The sequence below is a fragment of the Arvicanthis niloticus genome, chromosome 14 (genome assembly GCF_011762505.2).
Source record: "Arvicanthis niloticus isolate mArvNil1 chromosome 14, mArvNil1.pat.X, whole genome shotgun sequence".
Lineage (NCBI taxonomy): Eukaryota > Metazoa > Chordata > Mammalia > Rodentia > Muridae > Arvicanthis > Arvicanthis niloticus.
Window position 1 is genome coordinate 28,501,793 of NC_047671.1, and position 21,012 is coordinate 28,522,804.

The 21,012-nt window shown below is 40.1% G+C and overlaps 1 protein-coding gene across 1 annotated transcript; it reads right to left on the minus strand.

Annotated features, from left to right (window-relative positions):
* Positions 1–200: 200 nt before the first annotated feature.
* Positions 201–9,449, minus strand: LOC117719517 (interferon-inducible GTPase 1-like). The gene is made up of 2 exons (XM_076912609.1): positions 9,227–9,449; positions 201–5,141 (listed from the first exon to the last, which is right to left on the minus strand). Exon 2 carries the CDS (start codon positions 5,119–5,121, stop codon positions 3,877–3,879), a length of 1,245 nt encoding a protein of 414 aa, XP_076768724.1. The 5' UTR covers positions 5,122–5,141; positions 9,227–9,449; the 3' UTR covers positions 201–3,876.
* Between the last annotated feature and the right edge of the window lie 11,563 nt (positions 9,450–21,012).

The window sequence follows — 21,012 nt, forward strand, 5'->3', positions numbered from 1 at the left end:
ATATGCATGCCTGTGTCACCTGAGTGCTGGGAATAAAAGCTGAACCTAAGCTTTTCTTCCTTTCTTCCTTCCTTCCTTCCTTCCTTCCTTCCTTCCTTCCTCCCTCCCTCCCTCCCTCCCTCCCTCTCTCTCTCGCTCTCTCTCTCTCTCTCTCTCTCTCTCTCTCTTTCTTTTTTCTTTCTTCTTTCTTATTTGTATTGGATATTTTATTTATTTACATTTCAGATGTCATCTTCTTTCGCCACTTCTCCTCCCTAGAAACCCCTAACCCATCCCCACTCATCCTTTTGACTTTTATACCATTTGAATTACATGTAAGTATTCAGGTCCGTTCTGGGTTGCAGAACTAGCAATCTAATAGATGCAAATGGTCAAGAAACAAAAAAGACAATAAACACAAATAGTTAAAGAACAAGCAAAGCAATAAACAAAATTCCATGAATACTACTGTGATCAGTGTTTCTAAGGGCTTATCAGGATGACCAAAATATCTGAGCCAACTTCCTTGTGCTAGCCCAATGTCATTTTCATATCTGAAGCCTACTTCCTCATTCTAGCCTAAAATTTAGATTCCTGCCTGAAATTACTTCTTTGTTTTAGCCTAAGATTTAGATTCCTGTCTGAAATTACTTTTTTGTTTTAGCCTAATGTTAGATTCCTGCCTGAAACCTACTTCCTTGTCCTTGGCCAATGTCATATTCCTGCCAAGCAGCCCATTTCCTTGTCCTTGGCCAATGTCAGATTCTTGCCAAGCAGCCCCAAAGGCTCTCTGCCTCTCCCCCTTTTTTATTTTATTAACAAGATTAAACTTTTCTTAGGTCATTCTGACAAGAATTCCTTCCTTCCCTGTCATGGAATATGCATTATCAAAAGCAATGCACTTATGTGTTAGGTTGGTAAGGTTCTGTGCAGAATCTTACCCATTCTTGGCTTGCCAGCCTGTTAATTTAATAACTGTGTCTGGGGGTTCATTTTCAGGTTCAAGCCATGTACTATGGTTGCCAACATGTTGATGTTAAAAACAAGCTTTAACATGATGGGCAAGAATAAAAGTATTCCCAGGACATAAGGGCTAGCATGATCAAGCTATATATGCCATTCTTGATGTTTGACCAAAATAGAAATACTGACCTCAGGCCATGGGTAATTTTATCAGCAGTACCTACTGCATCAACGCTCAGCAGAGCAGCATTCTTGAAATTCATAAGCTCCCTATGTAAAGTTAAAACATCCAGAGAGGTGTTAGAATTATGCCAAATACACTGCAAGTGTCTTTAAACTTTTTCTAAGTATAATGACTACCACTGTAAATTTCAGAACTAACATGAATCCAGTGGTATTTGGCATGGCACTCGAGATGGCCCCTTACTCTTAAATTCTGAACCTCCTTCCAATAATTTGAATAAGATAAAGAATGTCAATCCGTTCTTCCAAATGCCTATCTAAATCTTCTTGTATATTCAATACATTAGTAACATTATTTGATAAATGATTAACAAAAGTAGCTGTCTTAACTTCTTGTATCAAAGCAATTAGAGAAGCAGTGGTGTTAGTAATTAATGTAATAATTAAAGCTGTTATACCAGCAATAATCAAGCCCATTACCCTCTTGCTTCTGCTTAAAGCCTGACTCATTTCTTTTCATACTTGCAAGCTAATTTTAGAATACCAAGGTTCTGTGATACTCAGGGCACTAAAACAAAAGCTGGTTGATAGACCTCAGTAGCTGACATGCCAGATTTCAAAACACAAACACAATTAGAATGTGTACAATCAATGCAACTTACATTAAATAATGTGGAAGAAACAAAAGTAATTTTAATTTGACAATTAAAAGAGCTTTAACACATGTGCTAGCACCTGTTTGAAATACAGATCCTGCTCTACCTTTATCTCTTGCTAACATAACATCAAGGAGAATTGCAGCTAACTTCCATATATCTCTGAAAATGTCCAGAACCCAACTTCCAAATGAAGATTGTTATTTCCAATATTGGATTGATTTCTAGACTAGTCCATGGTTGAGTCTGAATATCTGGTCACATTTAAGAATAGTAAAAGAGTCATTATAATTTCTCTTTTTGATTCTCCGTTCCACAAGTTCTAAAAACTTGAGGCAAGGCAATTTGTCCCTTTAGTGGTATAGGTAAGCAATGGTGGATCAGAAACATATGTCCAATACAGCTTCCCAGTCATCATTGTCAGGGCCCTCAGCAAGTTCACAGGTCAGGCTCATTCTTTGTCCTGGCATTGGCATGTCTCACCTATCGCTCTGGCAGCCACCATGCTCCTTCAGCATCCTGCAGAAAAAACACAAATATGCCCTCTTCCCCATTTAATACATGAGCAGGACCATGACTTATGCCAGTAAGTGGGTCCTTCCCCTTCATTTATATATAAGTATGCCTAGTTGTAGAGTGCCATAGACACTCAGCAGAAAGATGCTACACTCCTGGGCTTGTTAGAGCTCCTGGGAATTCAGCCTCCTCTGGGTTTTGGCTAAGCTTTTCTTTAATTCCTTTTTATAAAATGGAAGCTTATCTGGGTAAGATCTTGCCCTGATGTTACCACTCCCTTAATTCTATTTAATATTTTAATCTGTTTATCTCCTTGAACACAGGATTTAGCTCCTTTTTACTTCATGGTGCTCCTTTAATCCTTAAATCCTACATTATTTTTCCCTTTCTAAGTTTGCACTGTTTCATCTTTAAAAAGAATGAACCACAGGACAGTGTCTATGTTAGGCTGTTTTGAGATTTCCTTTGCCAATGCAATTAATCTAAATCTTTTGACTTAGATTAGGCTGAGTCTTTGGGCAAGGGCAAACACCACCCACATTCTTCACCGAAATAACACAAGGATGATGTCTAGGCAACATACTAAAATGTTTCTCTTCTGAAAGCTCTTAATCTAGGACTCAAATATTAAGTCACACCCAACCACAATGTCTTCCATGCCCTTACTAGTATGGTCCATTAAATATGTCTTAGAGCCTTCTACTGCTTTCCCAACACAAAGTCCCAATGTCCAAATTCTTCCAAATGAAAGGATTGTTAGACCTATCACAGCAATACCCAGGTCCCTGGTAACAATTTTTGTCTTTGGGTTTCTATTGCTGTGAAGAGACACCATGAGCAAGGCAACTCTTATAAAGGAAAGTATTTAATTGAGGATGGCTCACAGTTCAGAGGATTATTCCATTTTCATCATGGTGGGAAACATGTCATTGTGCAGGCAGATATGGGTCTGGAGAAGCCAAGAGGTCTATATCTTGATTTGCTGGCAGCAGAAGGAGACTGTGTACAAAACTGGGTATAGGTTAAACATCTGAGACCTCCCAAAATGGCAACACCTATTGTAACAAGACTATACCTTCTAATAGTGCCTCTCCCTATGGGTCAAGCATTCAAACAAATGTGTCTATTGGGCCATACATATTAAAACCACCAAACGTGCCAAGTGTTTTATGTACTGAGCATAGAGACCCCAGCTTCCTGAATGTTTATAAGGATGTTTTGATTAGGAGAAAATGGCTACAAAACACATATTGTATCCTTTGTGTGTATGCATTTGCATGTTTGCTGGTATGTTTTTGTGTGTGCATATGTGTGTATATGTACATGTATGTTTGTATTTAAGTGTGTATGTGTAGTTGAAAGAGAAAAGAATATGGGGAAATTAAAGAATTGAAGAAGAATTGGGGATTGTCAAGTTCTGATATATTAAGACATATGGTCTTTATCCTTCAATTTTCCCATGGTGGTAGTGGATTGGCTGTAAAGAAAAGATATCAGAGGGAGAATTTCCTTAGTGACTTCCTGGTATTGACCACTTGATGTTGTCAGGGTCAGAAGCTATTGATAAGTTGAGTTTGAACTAGTTTTTTGAATATGTCCATCGAAGGAGAACTTTGGCATCTTCAGCCACTGTGTCAAGGAAATAAAATTGTAAACAAAAAGTTTTCCTGAAGTAAAGACCTGTAGCAAGGAGCCCACCATTAGCTGATGCAAATCTCTCTAAATATTTCAAAAGCCTTTCTCCTAATGTTTCCTCTGTGTTAGTCTTCAACAAATGAGGAGACTTAATTATTTCTTTTACTTTTCCAACAGGTACTTGTAAATCCTTAGCCATAATCTCCAGGGATTCATCATCCACTCCAAAGAGTTTTCGATAGTGGTTTAAAGTCTCTGTCAGCTTCTCTACATCATTATCCCTGAAGATGCCTACCATAGGGAAAGTTGCCAAAACTCCAGCCTTGAAGGCTTCCAGCCAGATAAACTGCTGTGTGGCCTTGTGCTTTCTGTCAATGGCTGCCTCTGTAATGCTAGGCAGGGAAAGCATAAGATTGTGGCGCTTTTGAGCATTTAGATCCTTAAGCAGAGTGTTAGTCAGGACTGGAAAATCATAGTTAGGTAAATCATAGTTAGAGATCAAGAAAATTGGCGGTACAGCCACGTTATTGTCACTAAAGGTATTCACAGAATAACTTCGGATCTGCTTCAAGGTCTTTTCTCTGTCAAAAGTACGTGGTTTGGATTTCTTTTCATTTTCTAAATCAACGTCCACCTTGGTTCTCACAAAATAGTAATTCTTTTTCATAATTCCGATTGCTTGGGCAAGGTCTAGTTCAAGTTTTGTAAAACGTGTGGCAGAAACAATAACGAAAAAATCATATTCTTTGAATTTCACTTCCTCCAGATAAGCTTTTGGTGGGAATTTCTGAGTTCCAATTCCAGGCAGGTCCCATACGGTCAAAGTTTTAATTTTGGGATGTTTGTAAGGTGTTCTCTTCATAGTTGTCTCTATTACCCCAACTTCAGCTGCACCTTCGTCTTCAGGTCCAATCCCTATCAGGGCATTGATGAAGCTGGACTTCCCTCCTCCAGACTCTCCTGTCACAGCAATATTTATTGGGGCATTATCAATATTCTTTAATGCATCACTGATTAAAGAGTTTGTCTCATGAATGTTTCCTTTGTTCAGATATGACTCTATTAAATCGATGGTTTCTTGAGAAATAATTTTGTTTTCCATTTTAAGGTTTTTAAAATATGTATCAAAGCTGGATACCAAATCTCCTTTGTCTTCATTCTTAGATGTATTAGAGAAGAGCTGACCCATGTCAATGATTTAAAAAGTCACTGAAAGAAGGAAGGGAGAGTAAGTTGCAAGAGATTGAAGTTCCCTTTGTGTTTTTACCTATGCTGTAGCCTTAGTTACCTTCTTATTGAGTAATCTCTATGTCTGTCTGTCTTATAGTCTCTGTCTCTGTCTCTCTACCCCTCCCTCCCTCCCTTCCTCCCTCTCTCCCTTCCTTCCTCCCTCCCTCCCTCCCTCTGTTCCTCCCTCCCTCCCTTCTTCTCTTTCTTCCTTCTTTCCTTTCTTTCTTCTTTCCTTCTTTCCTTTCTTCCTTCCTTCCTTCCTTCCTTCCTTCCTTCCTTCCTTCCTTCCTTCCTTCCTACCTCCCTTTCTTTTTAATCAACGAGATACATACTAGAGAGTCCTTTTGGATGAGAAAAGTTCCTTTGAGGAGTAACCTCCATCAGATTGGACTGGAGGTATGGCTATGGAACATGTTTTTTTGATTGAGGACTAATGTGGAAGGCCCCAGCCCACTGTGTGCTGTACCTCCCCTGTGTAGGAAATCCTAGGTAATTTAAGAAAGCATGATGAAACCAAGGGAGCAAGCCATTAAGCAGCATTCTCTCATTGTTCCTCCTTCTGTTCTTGCTTGAATTTCCACCCTGACTTTGCTTTGTGATGGATGGCTTGTTATCACAATGTGTAAACACATAAACAGTTTCCTTTTCAGAATGCTTTTGCTCATGGTGTTTATAATGGCAATAAAAAGGAAACTAGAACCAATTTCTACTAGTTCTCAGTTAAATCCCTAATTATGGAAAAAAAATAAAACTAAGCAAAATAAGGAAAAATAATATAAAAATCTGCATGTGTCTCAAAGCTAGCATCAGCAAATATAAAAACACAAGCAACTGTTCCATCTAACCTGATTGGAGTATTCTATATGAAATCAAAAGTCTTCTTCATCTGTGCACACTTCCTTCAGTGAGTGCCTTCAAATGTGTGGGGACCTAATCAACTTACTTCTGGCTTCTCAAACTGAAGACCAAGTAAGAACGAATGATAATTGACATCAGTATTTAATCAATGTTAAATATTTAATGATCACATAAATCTGTTTTGTCTGTTATTGTTTTTGTTATCAAAGGATTTCAATGAGTCCAACTATTTGTATTTCACTTAAACCTTTTAAAATTTGCCACATTTACTTTCCTTCTGTCTTTTTCATGAACTGAACTCATCTCCATGAGAAATATATAATTTTGCATTGACTAATTTATTTACTTTACATCCTTACCACTGTTTCCCCTCCCTCCTCTTCTGATGTCATCCCTCCCTTCCCTTTCTCCCTTTCTATTTCTCCTCAGAAGAGGTGAGGACCCACCTGGATACCAACCAGCCCTGGGATATCAAGTTGCAGTAAGACTACATGCATCCTCTCCTATTGAGGCTAGAAGAGGCCACCCAGTAGGAAGAAAGGGTCCCTAAGGCAGAGAAAGCCTGTACTTCTGATCTTAGGAGTCCCACTTGAAGACCAAGGCACACAATTTTAAGAAATAAATTTGTAATAATATAAACTTTTATTCTTAAAGTCCATGTTAACATCCATTTACTCAATACAATGTTACAGTGTCCTCAAGTCACCATTTAGATTCACTGTTTTCTTTTAAACTTTTTATCTTATGAAAGAAATTTAGCCTGCCTTTCACCATGGATATGCACTTGGACAGAAGACCCCAGCGGGCTACCCATTGTGTGATGGGGAGCTTTCTGCAGATCAGAAGCCACAGGATCTCCATAACACAGGAAACAACAGGAGTCTCAGTAAGGATCCCATATTGATGGGGCTGCAGAAGTTAGAGACCTCAAGCCAGACTAATGTCTCAATGCAAGTAAGTCTCATGTAAAGATGTATGGACAAGAGTATGCTTTGTGACACACTGTGACACAACACAGCTTCCGTGATGAGGTTTTTTCTTGTTTGTTTCATTGTTTTCTTAATTTAAAAACATTTTGACCTTTCATTTTTATTGGGGAGGGTATTGCAAAAGCCCAAGTTTTTATTGCATGAGAGGGAACGGGGAGATGAGTGGATTGGAGTGCATGATGTGGAATTCACAAAGAATCATTATAGAGTTAAAAAAGAAAAACAAGCCAGTCACCAGAAGACAGATATTACAGATTCCATTTACCTGAAGTATTTAAAGTAACCAGATCCACAGAGACAGGGAATAGAATGTTGGCTACCAGGGAGTGACTATGGGCAGAAAGAAGGAGTTTTTAAATCAGTTTAGAGTTTCTGTTTTGCACTATGCAAATGATCTGTACAAACAATATGAGCAAGTGTAGCATTACTGAATTATACATATAATAACGTAAAATGGTGACTTCTGTGTTATACTACTTTTGCCACAATTAAAAAATTACAAACATTATACTAAAAAAAAAAAAAAAAAAAAAAGGAAAAAGGCAATCTGATATAGGTCAGTTGTTAGAGGGTTTTCCCAGCATGCATGAGGCCTAGGGTTCAATCCCCAACACCTCATTAAATGCATGTGGTTGTGGGTCCCTATAATTCAGGTACTAAGTAAGAAGAGGTAAAAGGGTTGGAATTTCAAAATCATCTTTGAAATATAGTGAGTTATAGGCTAGCCTGGCTACCTGAGACTGTCTCAAAAGAATAAATACCAATTCCAGCAATCTTGCTGTCAGGCCTAAGGAGCTGAGTTTGGTTGTTGGGTAATTAGTTCAGAGTTCATATTTCTGTCCTTTATTCTCCACAAACCTGCCAACAAGACCTCCCAGGGCAGATAATTGACCTTGCCATCCCTTAAGGAAACAGCACACCTCTGTTTCCCTAGGGCCTACTCTTTCTGTCTCACCCAAATCAAATCAGTATGGAGATTTAGGTTCTATTTCCAAATCCACTCACAAGTGATCATTCCTCTTACATTATCTTCTGCTGGACCTCCTCAGTCCCAGATTTGATTATGTCCTTGGCATTTCTGTATTTCCTGTGACTATTCTTTCAAAAACATGGATTATCAAATATCCAGAGTTATCCTATTGACACTGAAGACCTGTGATGTCAAATCAATTCTAAGAGGCACTATAATGAAGTCTATTACATGCAGGGAAACTTCATTAGGTGTACAGGTGTACATGCTACATACAACATAACCTTTGAGGTTAATTATTATACCTTTGGAGCTGCTGGTGTAAGAATTCCAGCCACCCTGTTTTCTCGGGCTTCTTCTCATCTCAGGACTTTGTACTTAGTGAGTAGGATGTTCTTTCCTTGATGTTCTCTCTCAGTAGCCATCTGGTTATTTATTTTACTACCTTTCCGTAGGTTTTATTTCAGTTAGGCAGGGTTTAGGAAAGAACATGAGCTGTTCTCAACTCTTCAGTTTCCCCATCCCAGTCTTTCTATTCTTGCTCCTGGTTTTGTGATGCAGACTCCAAAGTAATAGGCATCTGCAAGGTCTTCCCAAGGAAGATGAACACAGCAGACAAGAAGGCTGTGTACAGCCAGCGTTACAAAAGGAAGCCTGCCTAAACAACAGCTGTCATCTCACCCTGACACAGCTCATGTTCCTCACAGATGCAATAGAAGACCCTTAACACTAATGCTTAGTAATAAAAAAAAAAAAAACCCACAGTGACCATGATTCTTGGTGTACAGATTTCCACAGTTTGCTGCAGCAGAAGCAGCATGCAAAGAGACCTTTTATCCACAGGTCAGTGTCCTTGAGGATGTTAGGAATTAAATATTTGACACTGAACTAGAAAGCAATTTGAGCACAAGACACGATGAACCTCATACACACTACAGAGATATTGCATTTCCTGACATTCATTGCAGCCACTTAAAGGACATGAATAAGAGGCAAGCAAATCAAGTGGTTAAGTTTTACAGAAACCAACATACAGATCATTTCTTCAAGGTCCCTCATCTTGAATGATGTGAGCAAAGACCATCCTGAAGCCAGTCCTGCCCACCTCCCAACAATGCCCCTTAGCTTCCTAACTGAGGATCCCCAGTGTCTGAGAATCTTCCTAAATGTCTTGTTACTTATTAGCTTTTTAGAGAAAAGAGATGGTGAAGGTTAGAAGTTAGATCTGAATGCTCCTGCCCACTTACCGGAAACTCCTGTGTCTCCTGGATCCACACACTATAGTTCAGCTGCAGGTTGCACTCAATTCTGCTCCAGTCTCTTTATGAGAAGCCTATTTGTGTTTCCTCTGAGGAAAAAGGCAGGTGCAAGGTGGTTGGGCAGGACTTCTATATGCTTCTGACTTCTCCTCCTCCTCTCTAGGTGTGTGCTGGCCAATCATAGAAGAATGTGGATAAGATTGTTTTTCAGAAACACCTGCATTTCCAAGAAGCTGAAAGTAAAATATCAAACTACCAGCAGTCTTTCAACCTATTAACCTTTCATTTCTTGGCAGAAAAAACTTAGAAAGTCTAATATGATAAAGTATGTTGAACGTGGGTCTTGGAAACTGAGGCGGAACACAGAGAAGCAGCTTACTAAGTAGGCTACAACACACCCTTGAAAGATCATTTTTCCTGATGCCTGACTCCACAAATGCAGCCTGAACTGAAGTCCCACAACACATTGTCTGGGCTTCTGTACAGATGCCAATCAAAGTTAGTCTTAACCAAGACACAACACATCTCTTCCCTCTGACTACAACCTTATTTCCTTGCAAGGAAATTCATGTACCTTTCAATTCCTGACTTCCCCTGTCCTGCTGGGATTTGGTCTGGCTTGGGTTAGACAGGTATCACATGTGCTGTCTCAATCACTGTTCATATGTGGAGCTGTCCTGCAGTGTCCAGAAGACACTGTTTCTTTCCTTGTAGTGATGTGCCAACTCTGGTTCTTACAGGCTTTTATCCCTGTTCTACAATCACACCTGTGCCTTTGAGGTAGAAGCATTTATGTTACATCAAGGGCTAGACATTCCTCAGTGTCTTATTCTCTGCATCATGGCCATTGTGGGTATCTGTGTTGCTTATCATCTTCTGAAAATAATAGCATCCATGGTAAAAATTGAGTGCTGCCTTAATCTATGCTTATAATGATACATCATTAGGAGGTGGCTTAATATTGTATCCATTTAACAGTAAAATAGTCATTCTCACTTAAGGTAAATGATTTGTCTACTGTTTAGTTCTTGGCCAGATACATGTTTCATGTTATGGAGAAGCTAATAAACCCAACCAGGAATCAGTTGGTTACTTAGATGACATTCTTGCGGCTATTACACTTTATGTGTCTTTAGCTTTATTGGTGCTAGCTAAAGACCTAAGTAGGTATGTCTTTTCCGGTCAGTCATCATTGTAGCTCACATCTGGGACTGGTTAATATTCCTTTTCTCCTCTGGTACTATAGACCTTACCTTCCAACACTATGAATGCTAGCTAGCAGAGATGAAGCCTCTGGATCCGTATCAGCTTGATTTTTGCCATGTTTTAAAACTCAAGTATGTGTCCGTGTTATCTTCACTAATTGGAAGTTGCAAGTTTTGGAAGCTAATGAAGAGCAGGGACAATGGCTTATAATGGTCAGGGACCACTCTTTATAGCAACTCTAAAAATTGAACTAGTTCCTGGGACCAGGTTTCTTGTTGTCCTGTGGTGTCTTAACAGGACATTGCTGCCTAAGTGGAGGGCAGCTCTATCTTGACTCCATTCATAGATTTATATAGATTTATTTTAGGAAGCCTCTACAGTAATAGGTAGACAGCAAACTGGTTCTGGTTCAACTGGCAGTCCACATGTAGAAAAACGCAAATTGATCCATTTTTATCTCCTTGTACAAACTTCAGGTCCATTTGGATCAAGGAACTCCACTTAAAACCAGATAAGCTGAATCTAATAAAAGGGAAGGTGGAAAAAAACCTCAAACACATTGGCACAGGGGAAAATTTTCTGAACAGAACACTAATAGCTCATGCTCTAAGATTAACAATTGACAAATGGGGCCTCATAAAATTGAAAAGCTTCTGTAAGGCAAAGGACCCTGTCAATGGGACAAAATGGCAACCCACAGATTGGGAAAAGATCTTTACCAACCCTACATCTGACAGAGGGCTAATATCCAAGATATAGAAAGAACTCAACAAGATAGACTCCAGAGAACCAAATACCTACATTAAAAAAAATGGAGGGGGCTGGAGAGATGGCTCAGCAGTTAAGAGCACTGACTGCTCTTCCAGAGGTCCTGAGTTCAAATCCCAGCAACCACATGGCAGCTCACAATTGTCTGTAACTCCAAGATTTGACATCCTCACACTCAGACATACATGCAGGCAAAGCACCAACGCATGTGAAGTAAAAATAAATGAATAAATTATTTTAAAAAATGGAGTACAGAGCTAAACAAAGGTTTCTCAACTGAGGAATGTCAAATGGCTGAGAAGCACTTAAAGAAATGTTCAGCATCCTTAGTCTTCAGGGAAATGCAAATCAAAACTATTCTGAGATATTAACTCACACCAGTCAGAAAGGCTAAGATCAAAAACTCAGGTGACAGCAGATGCTGGTGAGGATGTGGAGAAAGGGGAACACTCCTCCATTGCTGGTGGGACTGCAAGCTGGCAAAACCACTTTGAAAATCAATCTGGTGGTTCCTGAGAAAATTGGAAATAGTTCTACCTAGAGACTCAGCTATACCATTCCTGAGCACATACCCAAAAGACGCTCCAACCTATAACCAGGACACATGCTCCACTATGTTTATAGTAGCTTTATTTATAATAGCCAGATGCTGTAAACAACCTAGATGTCCCTCAACACACATGAATAAATACAGAAATTGTGGTACATTTATACAATGGGGTACTACTCAGCAATTAAAACAATGACTTCTTGAAATTCGAAGGCAAATGAGTGAAGTAATCCAGACACAAAAGAACACTTATACTATCCCCTGATAAGTGGATTTAAGCCCAAAAGTCAGAATACCCATGATGCAACTCACAGACCATATGCAGCATAAGAAGAAGGTAGACCAAAATGTAGATCTACAAAGTCCTACATAGAATGGGGAACAAAATAATCACAGAGAAGGATGGACAGTGACAGAGAGAAGCAGGAGGGAAAAGTGGGGGGGGGGGGCAGGAACAGGTATTGGGAAGGAACAGAAGAGTCGTACAGAGGATCAGGAAATTGAATAGAAACATGGAGCAGAGGAGGATGGGGAACTGGGGTAGCCACTAGAAAGTCCCAGACTACAGGGAAACGAGATGCCCCCAGGAGCCAATGGTGAAGTAGCATTTAGCAAAAATAGCCAACAAAGGGGAGATACAACCTTTAGAGAACATCTCTAGTAGATTGGCATGGCTTCCAGTTGAAGAATAGGGCCCCCCATGAATCTTAAAATTGTTAACCCAGAAATGTTCCTGTCCAAAGGAAAGATAGGGACAAAAAATGGAACAGAGATTGAGGAAAAGGCCATCCAGAGACCGCCCTACCCAGAGATCCACCCTATCTGCAGACACCAATCTCTCACACTATTGCTGATGCCAAGAAGTACTTGCTGACAGGAGCCTGGTATGGCTGTCCCTTGAGAGGCTCTTTTAGCACCTGACCAATACAGATGCAGCCAACCATCTATCTGAGCCCAGGGACCCCAATGGAAGAACTAGGGGAAGGACTGAATGAGCTGAAGGGGATTGCAACCTCAAAAGAAGAACAATATCAACTAACTGAACCACTCAGAGCTCCCAGGGACTAAACTACCAACCAAAGAGTACACATGGAGAGAGCCAGGACTCCGGATACATATACAAAAGAGGCTGGCTTTATCTGACATCAATGGGGTTTGGGGAGGGAGGCTTGAGGGTCCAGTGTAGGTGGATGTTAGAGGGCTGAGTTAAGTGTGGGTGAATGGGTGGAGGAGCACCCTCATAGAGGCAATGGGAGGGGGATAGGAACAATGGGATGGAGGGTTGGCTGAGGGGTAACTGGGAAGGGGTATATCATTTGAAATGTAAATGAATACAATGATTAATAATAAAGAAAAAGCATATTGATCATTTAAAAATGTCTCTTAGCCATTTATATTTCATCTTTTTTGAGCCCTGTGTTTAGGTCTATGTTCCAATTTAATGTTGAGTTACTTGATTTATTGATGTGTCATTGTTCTTCATAGATTCCTGATACTAACCCTCTGTGTTGTACATAGCTGGGAAAGACTTTTTTTCCATTCTGAATGCTACCCCTTTACTTGAGCAATGGTGTCTTTTTCAAAAGATATTTTTGAGACAATATCAAAAGATGTTGTCTTACTCTGTATCCTGGGATGGTCTGGAACTGACTATGTAGTCTAGGCTGGTCTTAAGTTCATAGTGATCCTCCTGCCTCAGCTTCCTCAAGGATTATAGCTATGAGTCACTGTGCCTTCCTGGTTTCAAACCCCACTTTATAATTTTAGGAGTCCATCTTCAGCTTATTGGTGAAATGGACATGTTAAACAATGCTCTGCGGATGGATATGGAGAGGGTTGTACAGTGCCCAACTCTCATCTACAGCTCCAGAGCTATGCTTGTCTGCCTGCTGCCATGCTCATGGCCATGATGGACATGGGCTCACTGTTTGAAACTGGGCAACCAATACCCTCACCCGCATGCATTATTCACCCAACTCTCCATCTTAACACTGCGCCTACCATCCTAAAACATACTCCTCCCTCAGCTGAGCTGCATGCACACCCACTATAGACAATGCACAGGAGTCTTTGTCCCAACAACTCATCATGTTCTACCCTCTCTGTCTAGCTTCTACTCAGTTATGTCTAGTTGTTGTATGGGGGGGGGGCGGTGGGGTTTGCTGATCACATGGACAGCTTCACTTCCATATACCAACACCCATTGTAAAATCTAGACAACCAGTCCTGCTCAACTCATTCTGGTTCTTCTGGTCCCTGTTCAAGGGAGCAATTGTGTTGAAAGTGTTGAAAGATTGTGCCTGCGGAGACACAAACTTACGTCTACTTATCAGCTGATACCATGACAGGACAAAGAAAAGAAGTCTTCCTAGTCTAGCTTCATGAGTGAGTGATTTCATTAAGGTGAGGGTTACTTACAGGAGCATTGATCATTCAGAGGCAGCCTCATTACTGAAAAGTCCACCCCAGTATGGCAATGAATCACCACAGCTGCAGCCCTGATGCCCCCTGCAGAACTTGAAAGCACCTCAGATAGTGTAAATTTTCTGCTGCCCCAGAATGTTTACTGTTTATATAACTTTGAGAAGAGGATTATGAATCTTTTAAGTTTCTGTACTTTCTAACTGTTGTGATTTTATTTACTTTCTGAGTCCTATTTTATTTCATATTTAACATGGGTCTATGTGCATGGTTTGCCTGTTCACAGGTGTGTGGGCAGTCAGGCTTATGTTGGGCCTCTTCCACAATTACTTTCTATATTTTTCATCCAGGAAGATGCATCATTTGTACCAAGCTCTTGAAGATATACACACTTGATCTAGTCAGCTTGCTCCAGGACTCCATGGTCTCTGCCTTCTGAGTATGTAAGTATAAGTTGAGTAGGCTGCAAGGCACACTCAACATTTATGTGGGTTCTGGAAATTGAGCTCTGGTCTTTATATCTGCATGGCAAGTGCTTTATGCACCATGTGCCTGTTTGGAGGGAGGTGAGGGGAAGCAAGTGCAGGTGCCTGGTGAGGGAAGTGAGTTTGGAAACCTCTGGAGCCAGAGCTGTGGAGAGTTGTAAGCTACCCAATGTGGGTTCTGGGACTTGAACTCAGGGCTCCTGGAAGAGAAGTATGTGCTCTTAATTGTTGAGACTTCTCTCCACACCTTTTAAAGAAACCTTATTTTCTTATTTTAGAATTACATGTCTTTGTCTATGTGTAGATATAAATACTTGAGTGCAGGTCTTTCTTTTTTTGGGGGGAAATTATAATTTAATTACTATATTTCTCCCTTCCTTTTCCCTTTGTATCCTCCTGGATACTCCTCTGAACTCTTCTTCAAATCATGACCTCTTCTTTTATTATTATTCTGAACATAACCTGTTCAGTTTGTTTTGTGTTACTTGCATATATGTTTTCAGTTCTTATCATTTGTTACTTAATCACCACTTGGTGTGCTCTTTCCTAGGGAAGACCACTTTTCTTGTCCTCAGGTTTTCTCAATGGGCTATAATTTTTTTGTGTAGGATTAGGTCCTTAAGGGCTTTTCCTTGTCTAGTTTGGCATGCTCATTGGTCATTTTTTTTATATCAGTTTATGTCTGCGCAGTCATGTTGGGGAGACAAATAGCCCACTAGGACATACTAGTGCTGCCCGTATGACCATTGGTGAAGATGCTGTTCACTGGAACATGGGCAACCACCATGGCCCATCCCACTGAAGAAAGCTGACTCTCCCTCCCTCAGCATCCAATGACTGCTTGTGGCTCCTCATCTATGGGTGTGGCTATACGAGCCCTTTTCCTCTCTGTGCTGGAGTGTTTCCTCAGCATCTAAGGCTTCTCACCTATGGGTGTGGCTACACGAATCCTTTCCCTCTCTCTGCTGGAGTATTGACTGGCTTGGTTTAGTGGGGCTTCTCCCAGCAACTACTGCTGATGTGAGCTCAAGAATGCAGCAGCCCTGCTGTGGGGAGCTGACAGAAGGCGGCTATCATCCTTGCAGCCATCTTGAGTCATATACCCCGATAAGAGACTTGATTACATTAGCCTATAGCAGCTGAGCACACTCTGATAACATCTTGTCTTAGATACCCAGGATCTTCCCTTGGGTGTGTGAGACTTAAAGGTGTGTGACTTAAGGGTGTGACTTAGAGATCAGATTTAGAGACAAGACCTAAGGGCATGATTAAAGGCGTGACTTAGAGGCGTGGCTTCGAAGTGAGACATACCAAAGGCGAAAGGCAGACAGAAGAGAGTAACAGAGAATCTGACACTTCAGAGAAGAACTTGGAGTACAACTTAGAGTACCACTTGGAGTTAGTAAGAATTAGACATTAGAGAGAACAACTTGGAGTACAACTTGGAGTAGGAATTAGGCATTAGGTAGCAGGCACTTGGAAGAAGTCACTTGGAACTTGGAGGCATTAGGCACTAGGAGCTAGAGACTAGGAACTCAAGACTTGGGACTTAGACTAAGAAGAGAGACTGAAGAATAAATGGGATTGAATCACACTCTGTCTGGTCTCCATTCCTCATGTCCATCCTCACTCTCTCTCTTGCTGAACCCCAACCCGAAGACTGGAGCTGCTTGGGGCAGGGCGGGCTAACAAGTTAGTCCCCAAAGCTTTTGGCAGTTCGGGTTCCAACACTGACAGAACAGTCTGAAACATTTTGGCTCCCAAATGTGGGCTAGAGCAGCTCGGGCCACAACACCCTGCTATGTCCAGAAGATTCTACTTCACAGCTTCCCTGATTCTAGCAATTGTTCTAGAAAAGAATAACAATAATTCTGCATTTTTTAAATCTAAAGGACAAACACGTTTGTAATTACGTGTATATTAGAGCATACAGGGCCTGATTATGATAGCCTGTAGAAATAATATTTGAGGGTCAATGAAGGGCAAAACCCATTTGAATCATATTGACCTGTCAAAATTTGTTTGAGGGGTTTTCATCTGTTTCTTCACATAGATCATCAGTTTGTTTGTCAATAGTATGAGAAAAATCAGAGATATTAAACAACATTACAGTAAATTACTGACAAACAAGATTATGTTTAAGTAAAAGGTAGTTTATAGTAGTTCTATTTTGTAGAACAATTGTTCTCACTTCTCTTACTTTTTGATTAATTCTGGCTAATATTTTTGCCTAGGTCACAAACAAACAATAAAATTGCATGGGCAATCATGGTGCAGATTCCAACAGGCAGGAAAACCTGCAACCTTAACAGAAATAGCCATCAGGAGAATCATGATATGAGTCCTTTCTACCTAGGTTCAAGCCTGTTGGTTTTGAAGCAGTGGACCAATACAGCATTTCTGGGCTGGAATGGGTGTTCAAGCAGGTGGTACACAACCGATTGAACAGCCTGGACCCAAGGGAAAAATCTTATGCAAGGTTAATTTTATTCCTTTAAAGGACTTAGAGATTGTAGTGGGGCAATTTGATCATAGTCCAGCATGTACCTCAGAGATCATGGGAGGTGGTCACACATAGACTATTTGATATGGGTGAACTTTTGTTAGTAGGGGAAATATTGGACCCTGAGAAGGGCATGAGGCAAGAGGTCAATTCCATAACTACCAAAGACAGAAAGTTATTTTTAACAATAAGGCTTGATAACTTCTGCCTTTAAAATGGAGTCAGGCTCATTCCTCACCTCTTTATAAGGTCCCAATGACAAATTAAAGTTTGATTTCTCCAATGTTTACTCTGAGAGAAACTGTGAGTATATTAGGCTGATTCATAGAGCGTGGGTGAGGGGCTATAGGCAGAGACTTGGTGACGCTAAAGCAGCTGCACTGGGCAGTCTGCACCCAGCATGAGTAATGACTTCCCCATGGTTGCAAGATAGGGGCCTCTTTCCCTAATCTATCCCAGTCTGTGTACTTCAATCTCTCCTTACGACCATGAGATCATATATAACTGGGATAAAACTATGTACACCTGACTGGGAGAAGTGGATGGATGTTCAGGTAAGGATTCTAAGACCCCCCCCCCCCTTGTTTCTTCCTAATGCGAATAACTGTCAATATTCAACAAACCCTGCCAGAGGTCATCCCTGGCATGGGTGAGAGGGGAGAAGCAGCTTCTTGTTTCTTCTCCTTGTCTGGTTCTTCTTGAGGGAGCCCTGGGGGGAGATGGGAGTGAAAGATGCATTGGTGGGGTAAGACTTAGGTCTTATGAGATTCGGGGTAAGGCCTTGGGCCTTACAAGATTTTTAGGGTTGTTGTAATAAAAGTTTACTTATCTATGCTAGAAAAGTTCACTTACTATGCTACTGTAGCTGACCTGGAATCCTGTGGCCAGAAACTGCCATTTCTGGCACTTGCACCTCAGCCCTAAAATCAGCAAAGGGTTAAGTAAACAGCCCTGTACTATTCTGAAAACTTCTGAGGGTAAGAGACTGCAGGCTAGGGTGATTAACACCTGTAGCCTAATAGCAGAGGATAAGGCAAATAGCCTTTGCACTCTCAGCAGGAACTGCTGGGCTCTAACTTAAGTCTGCTAGTCTGAGGTCGAAGGAAGAAAAGACACCCCAAAAAGTTATTATATATAGTTTATTACTAAGTGTAAAAAGCTTCCTATGAAAGCTATCTAAGGGGAAAAGCAGAAAGGTCCTAAGCTAGGGGAAAAAGGAAAACTTCTATTCTATTTGGGAAAAGGAAAAAATATTCTATCTCTATTCTATCTTCTATTCTAACTCTCTATTCAACTCTATTTTATATCAAACTATTCTAACTCTTCCAACTATCTAACTAACTATTCTAACTAACTCTCATCTCTTTGTCCTCAGAAGTTATACATATTTCAGAGTACATGGTCACACCAAAATTCAAATCATAAATTGAAATAGAAGTTTACAACAGAGAATGTTTACATGCATATCCATTAGGAGCAATTATATAACTAGACATTCATCACCTGTCTAGCTCCACAGGTTTGCTGAAAGTTTGAAAGTATAACTTAAGAAATTAGTGAAGTTTTGTGTAGATAAACACAGGCAATATTTTCTCTTCTGTCCTGGTACCTATAATAAATTGTGAATCCCCTTTTAGTGACCTTTGGTTAATTGTTTTATGACTTCTTGGAATGTGCTCTGAACAGGAAAAAGTCTGGTTACTATTTTGGGGCAATTAAATGATAACACTCAGGAGACTAGCAGAGTTTTCATTGCAGGTTTGACTATGCATGAGGGACCTAATAGCAGTCCCATTATAGAAGAGCTTAATAATCATTGATATAATTTTAGGAATTCTCATAGGATCATCATTAAGACTTAAGAAGTCATCTATTTGTCTATATAGTATCACTACAAGACAGTACACCTTCGTGGATCTGCAGAGATTTGCTCCAAAGGGGTGTGCTATTGCTTAGTAATTGTTACATATGTTTAATAATAATAATAATAATAATAATAATAATAATAATAGGAAAAGCATATTAATAGCAGAAATCTTTCCTAAAATAGGTTTGCCACAGCCTTGCTAATGGGGCACACGTGTTGCAGATTATATAATAATTCAAGGCAAGCATTTCAGGATGATCATCTGCTAATTATTAGCTTATCCCATTATGGCTCCTGATAAAACCCAAGTAGCCATGTCTGTGAATGATTAAAGAAAATAAGTAATTAATTCAAAGTGTATGGCTGTTTTGTCTGTATCTATGTACTACATGTTGTCTTTAGAAGCCAGAAAAGAGTATTTGATCCCCCGGGACTAGCCTTATAGACAGCTGTGAGCCACCATGTGGGTCCTGAAAATCAAACTCATGTCCTCTGGAAGACCACCCAGTGCTCTTAATATCTGTTCTTCAGCCCTGAGAGAGTTTCCTGATTGATGATTGATGGGGGGGGAGGGCTCTGTCCACTGCCAGTAACAATATCTATAGATCGGTGATCCTGGGATACATGAAAAGGCCAATTTAGCATGAGTCAGAGAGCAGGCCAGTAAACAGCCTTCCTTAATGATTTCTTTTTCAGGTGACAGCCTTGAGTTTTGTCCTATGTTTCCTCAGTGATGGACTGTGATCTGGGAGGTGTAAGATAAGATGAATTCTTTGGTTCTCCAACTGCTTTCAGTCATTATCTTATTTTTCTATTTGCTGTGATAAGACAGCAGGACCAAGGCAACTTATGGAAATAGAATTCATTTGGAACTTACAGTTTCAAAGGGTGTGTGTAAGACATCATGGTTGGGAGCATGGTAGCAGGGAGGCATTGTGCTGGAGCAGTAGCTAAAGGTTTATATCCTGATCCATATACAAGAGGCAGAGAGAGCTAATTGGGAATGATGTGGAATTTGAAATTTAAAGCCTGTTCTCAATAACATACCTTTTCCAACAAGGCCACATATCTGAATCCTTCCCACACATTTCCAACAACTGAGGACTAATCATTCAAATACAGGAGCCTATGAAGAGCTTTCATATAGAAACCAGCACAGTCACAATGTTTGTCACATAAACAGGGAAAACTAAGTCACATACCTACCCTATCTTCAAAGTCCATCTTTCATACCCTATCTTTCAAAGTCAACCTTTACCACCCCAACCTTTCAAAGTCTATCTTTACCCATGCTATCGTTGCAAAATTCACTTAACATTTGATCTTTTTCTATCTGTTCCATGTCCCTCCTTCTCCTACCCTTATGAACTACAGTTCCAATAGACTCCATACACTTTTTAGTTTACCCTCCAACTACCATTGAAGTCTAAGTGGCCTGGTATGAGTCTGTTATGATTGGCTGGATGACTAGTACATAGTTGTAGTTTCAGATAGCTGTGGTTGCTCTCTCAGTTAATATCCTACTCAGGGAATCATTTAGAGCTCACTGAAGGCACCCAGAACTAGGTATGAGGAGTTATTTTCTACTGTACACACTGAACAAGAACACATCTATGTCACACCTGGACCATATAGATCCTTCAACTGAAAGAACATAGATGATAAAAATGAAGCCAAGAAAGGAAGTGACTCCACATTCACAAGTGTCATGTAGTGAAAAAAGAAACAAACAAAAAATTCTTTACACCTTCAAAATATTATTGCTACAACAGTGTCATTTTGTGACAATGAGTTGGATGAAGTCCCAGGATGAGAACTCAAAAAACAAAACAAAAAACAAAACCCAAAATACCCCAAACAAAACAAAACACCACAAAACCCCAAATTAAATAAAAAATGATTACAAATGTGTTAAAAAAATAAAAACAGCTAAATGAAATAAGGCAATGGATGGTATGAAACAGGATTTTTAAC

What these genes read in the sequence shown, in the direction of transcription:
- LOC117719517 (XM_076912609.1), bottom strand. Translation starts at nt 5,121, where the DNA reads ATGGGTCAGCTCTTCTCTAATACATCTAAGAATGAAGACAAAGGAGAT.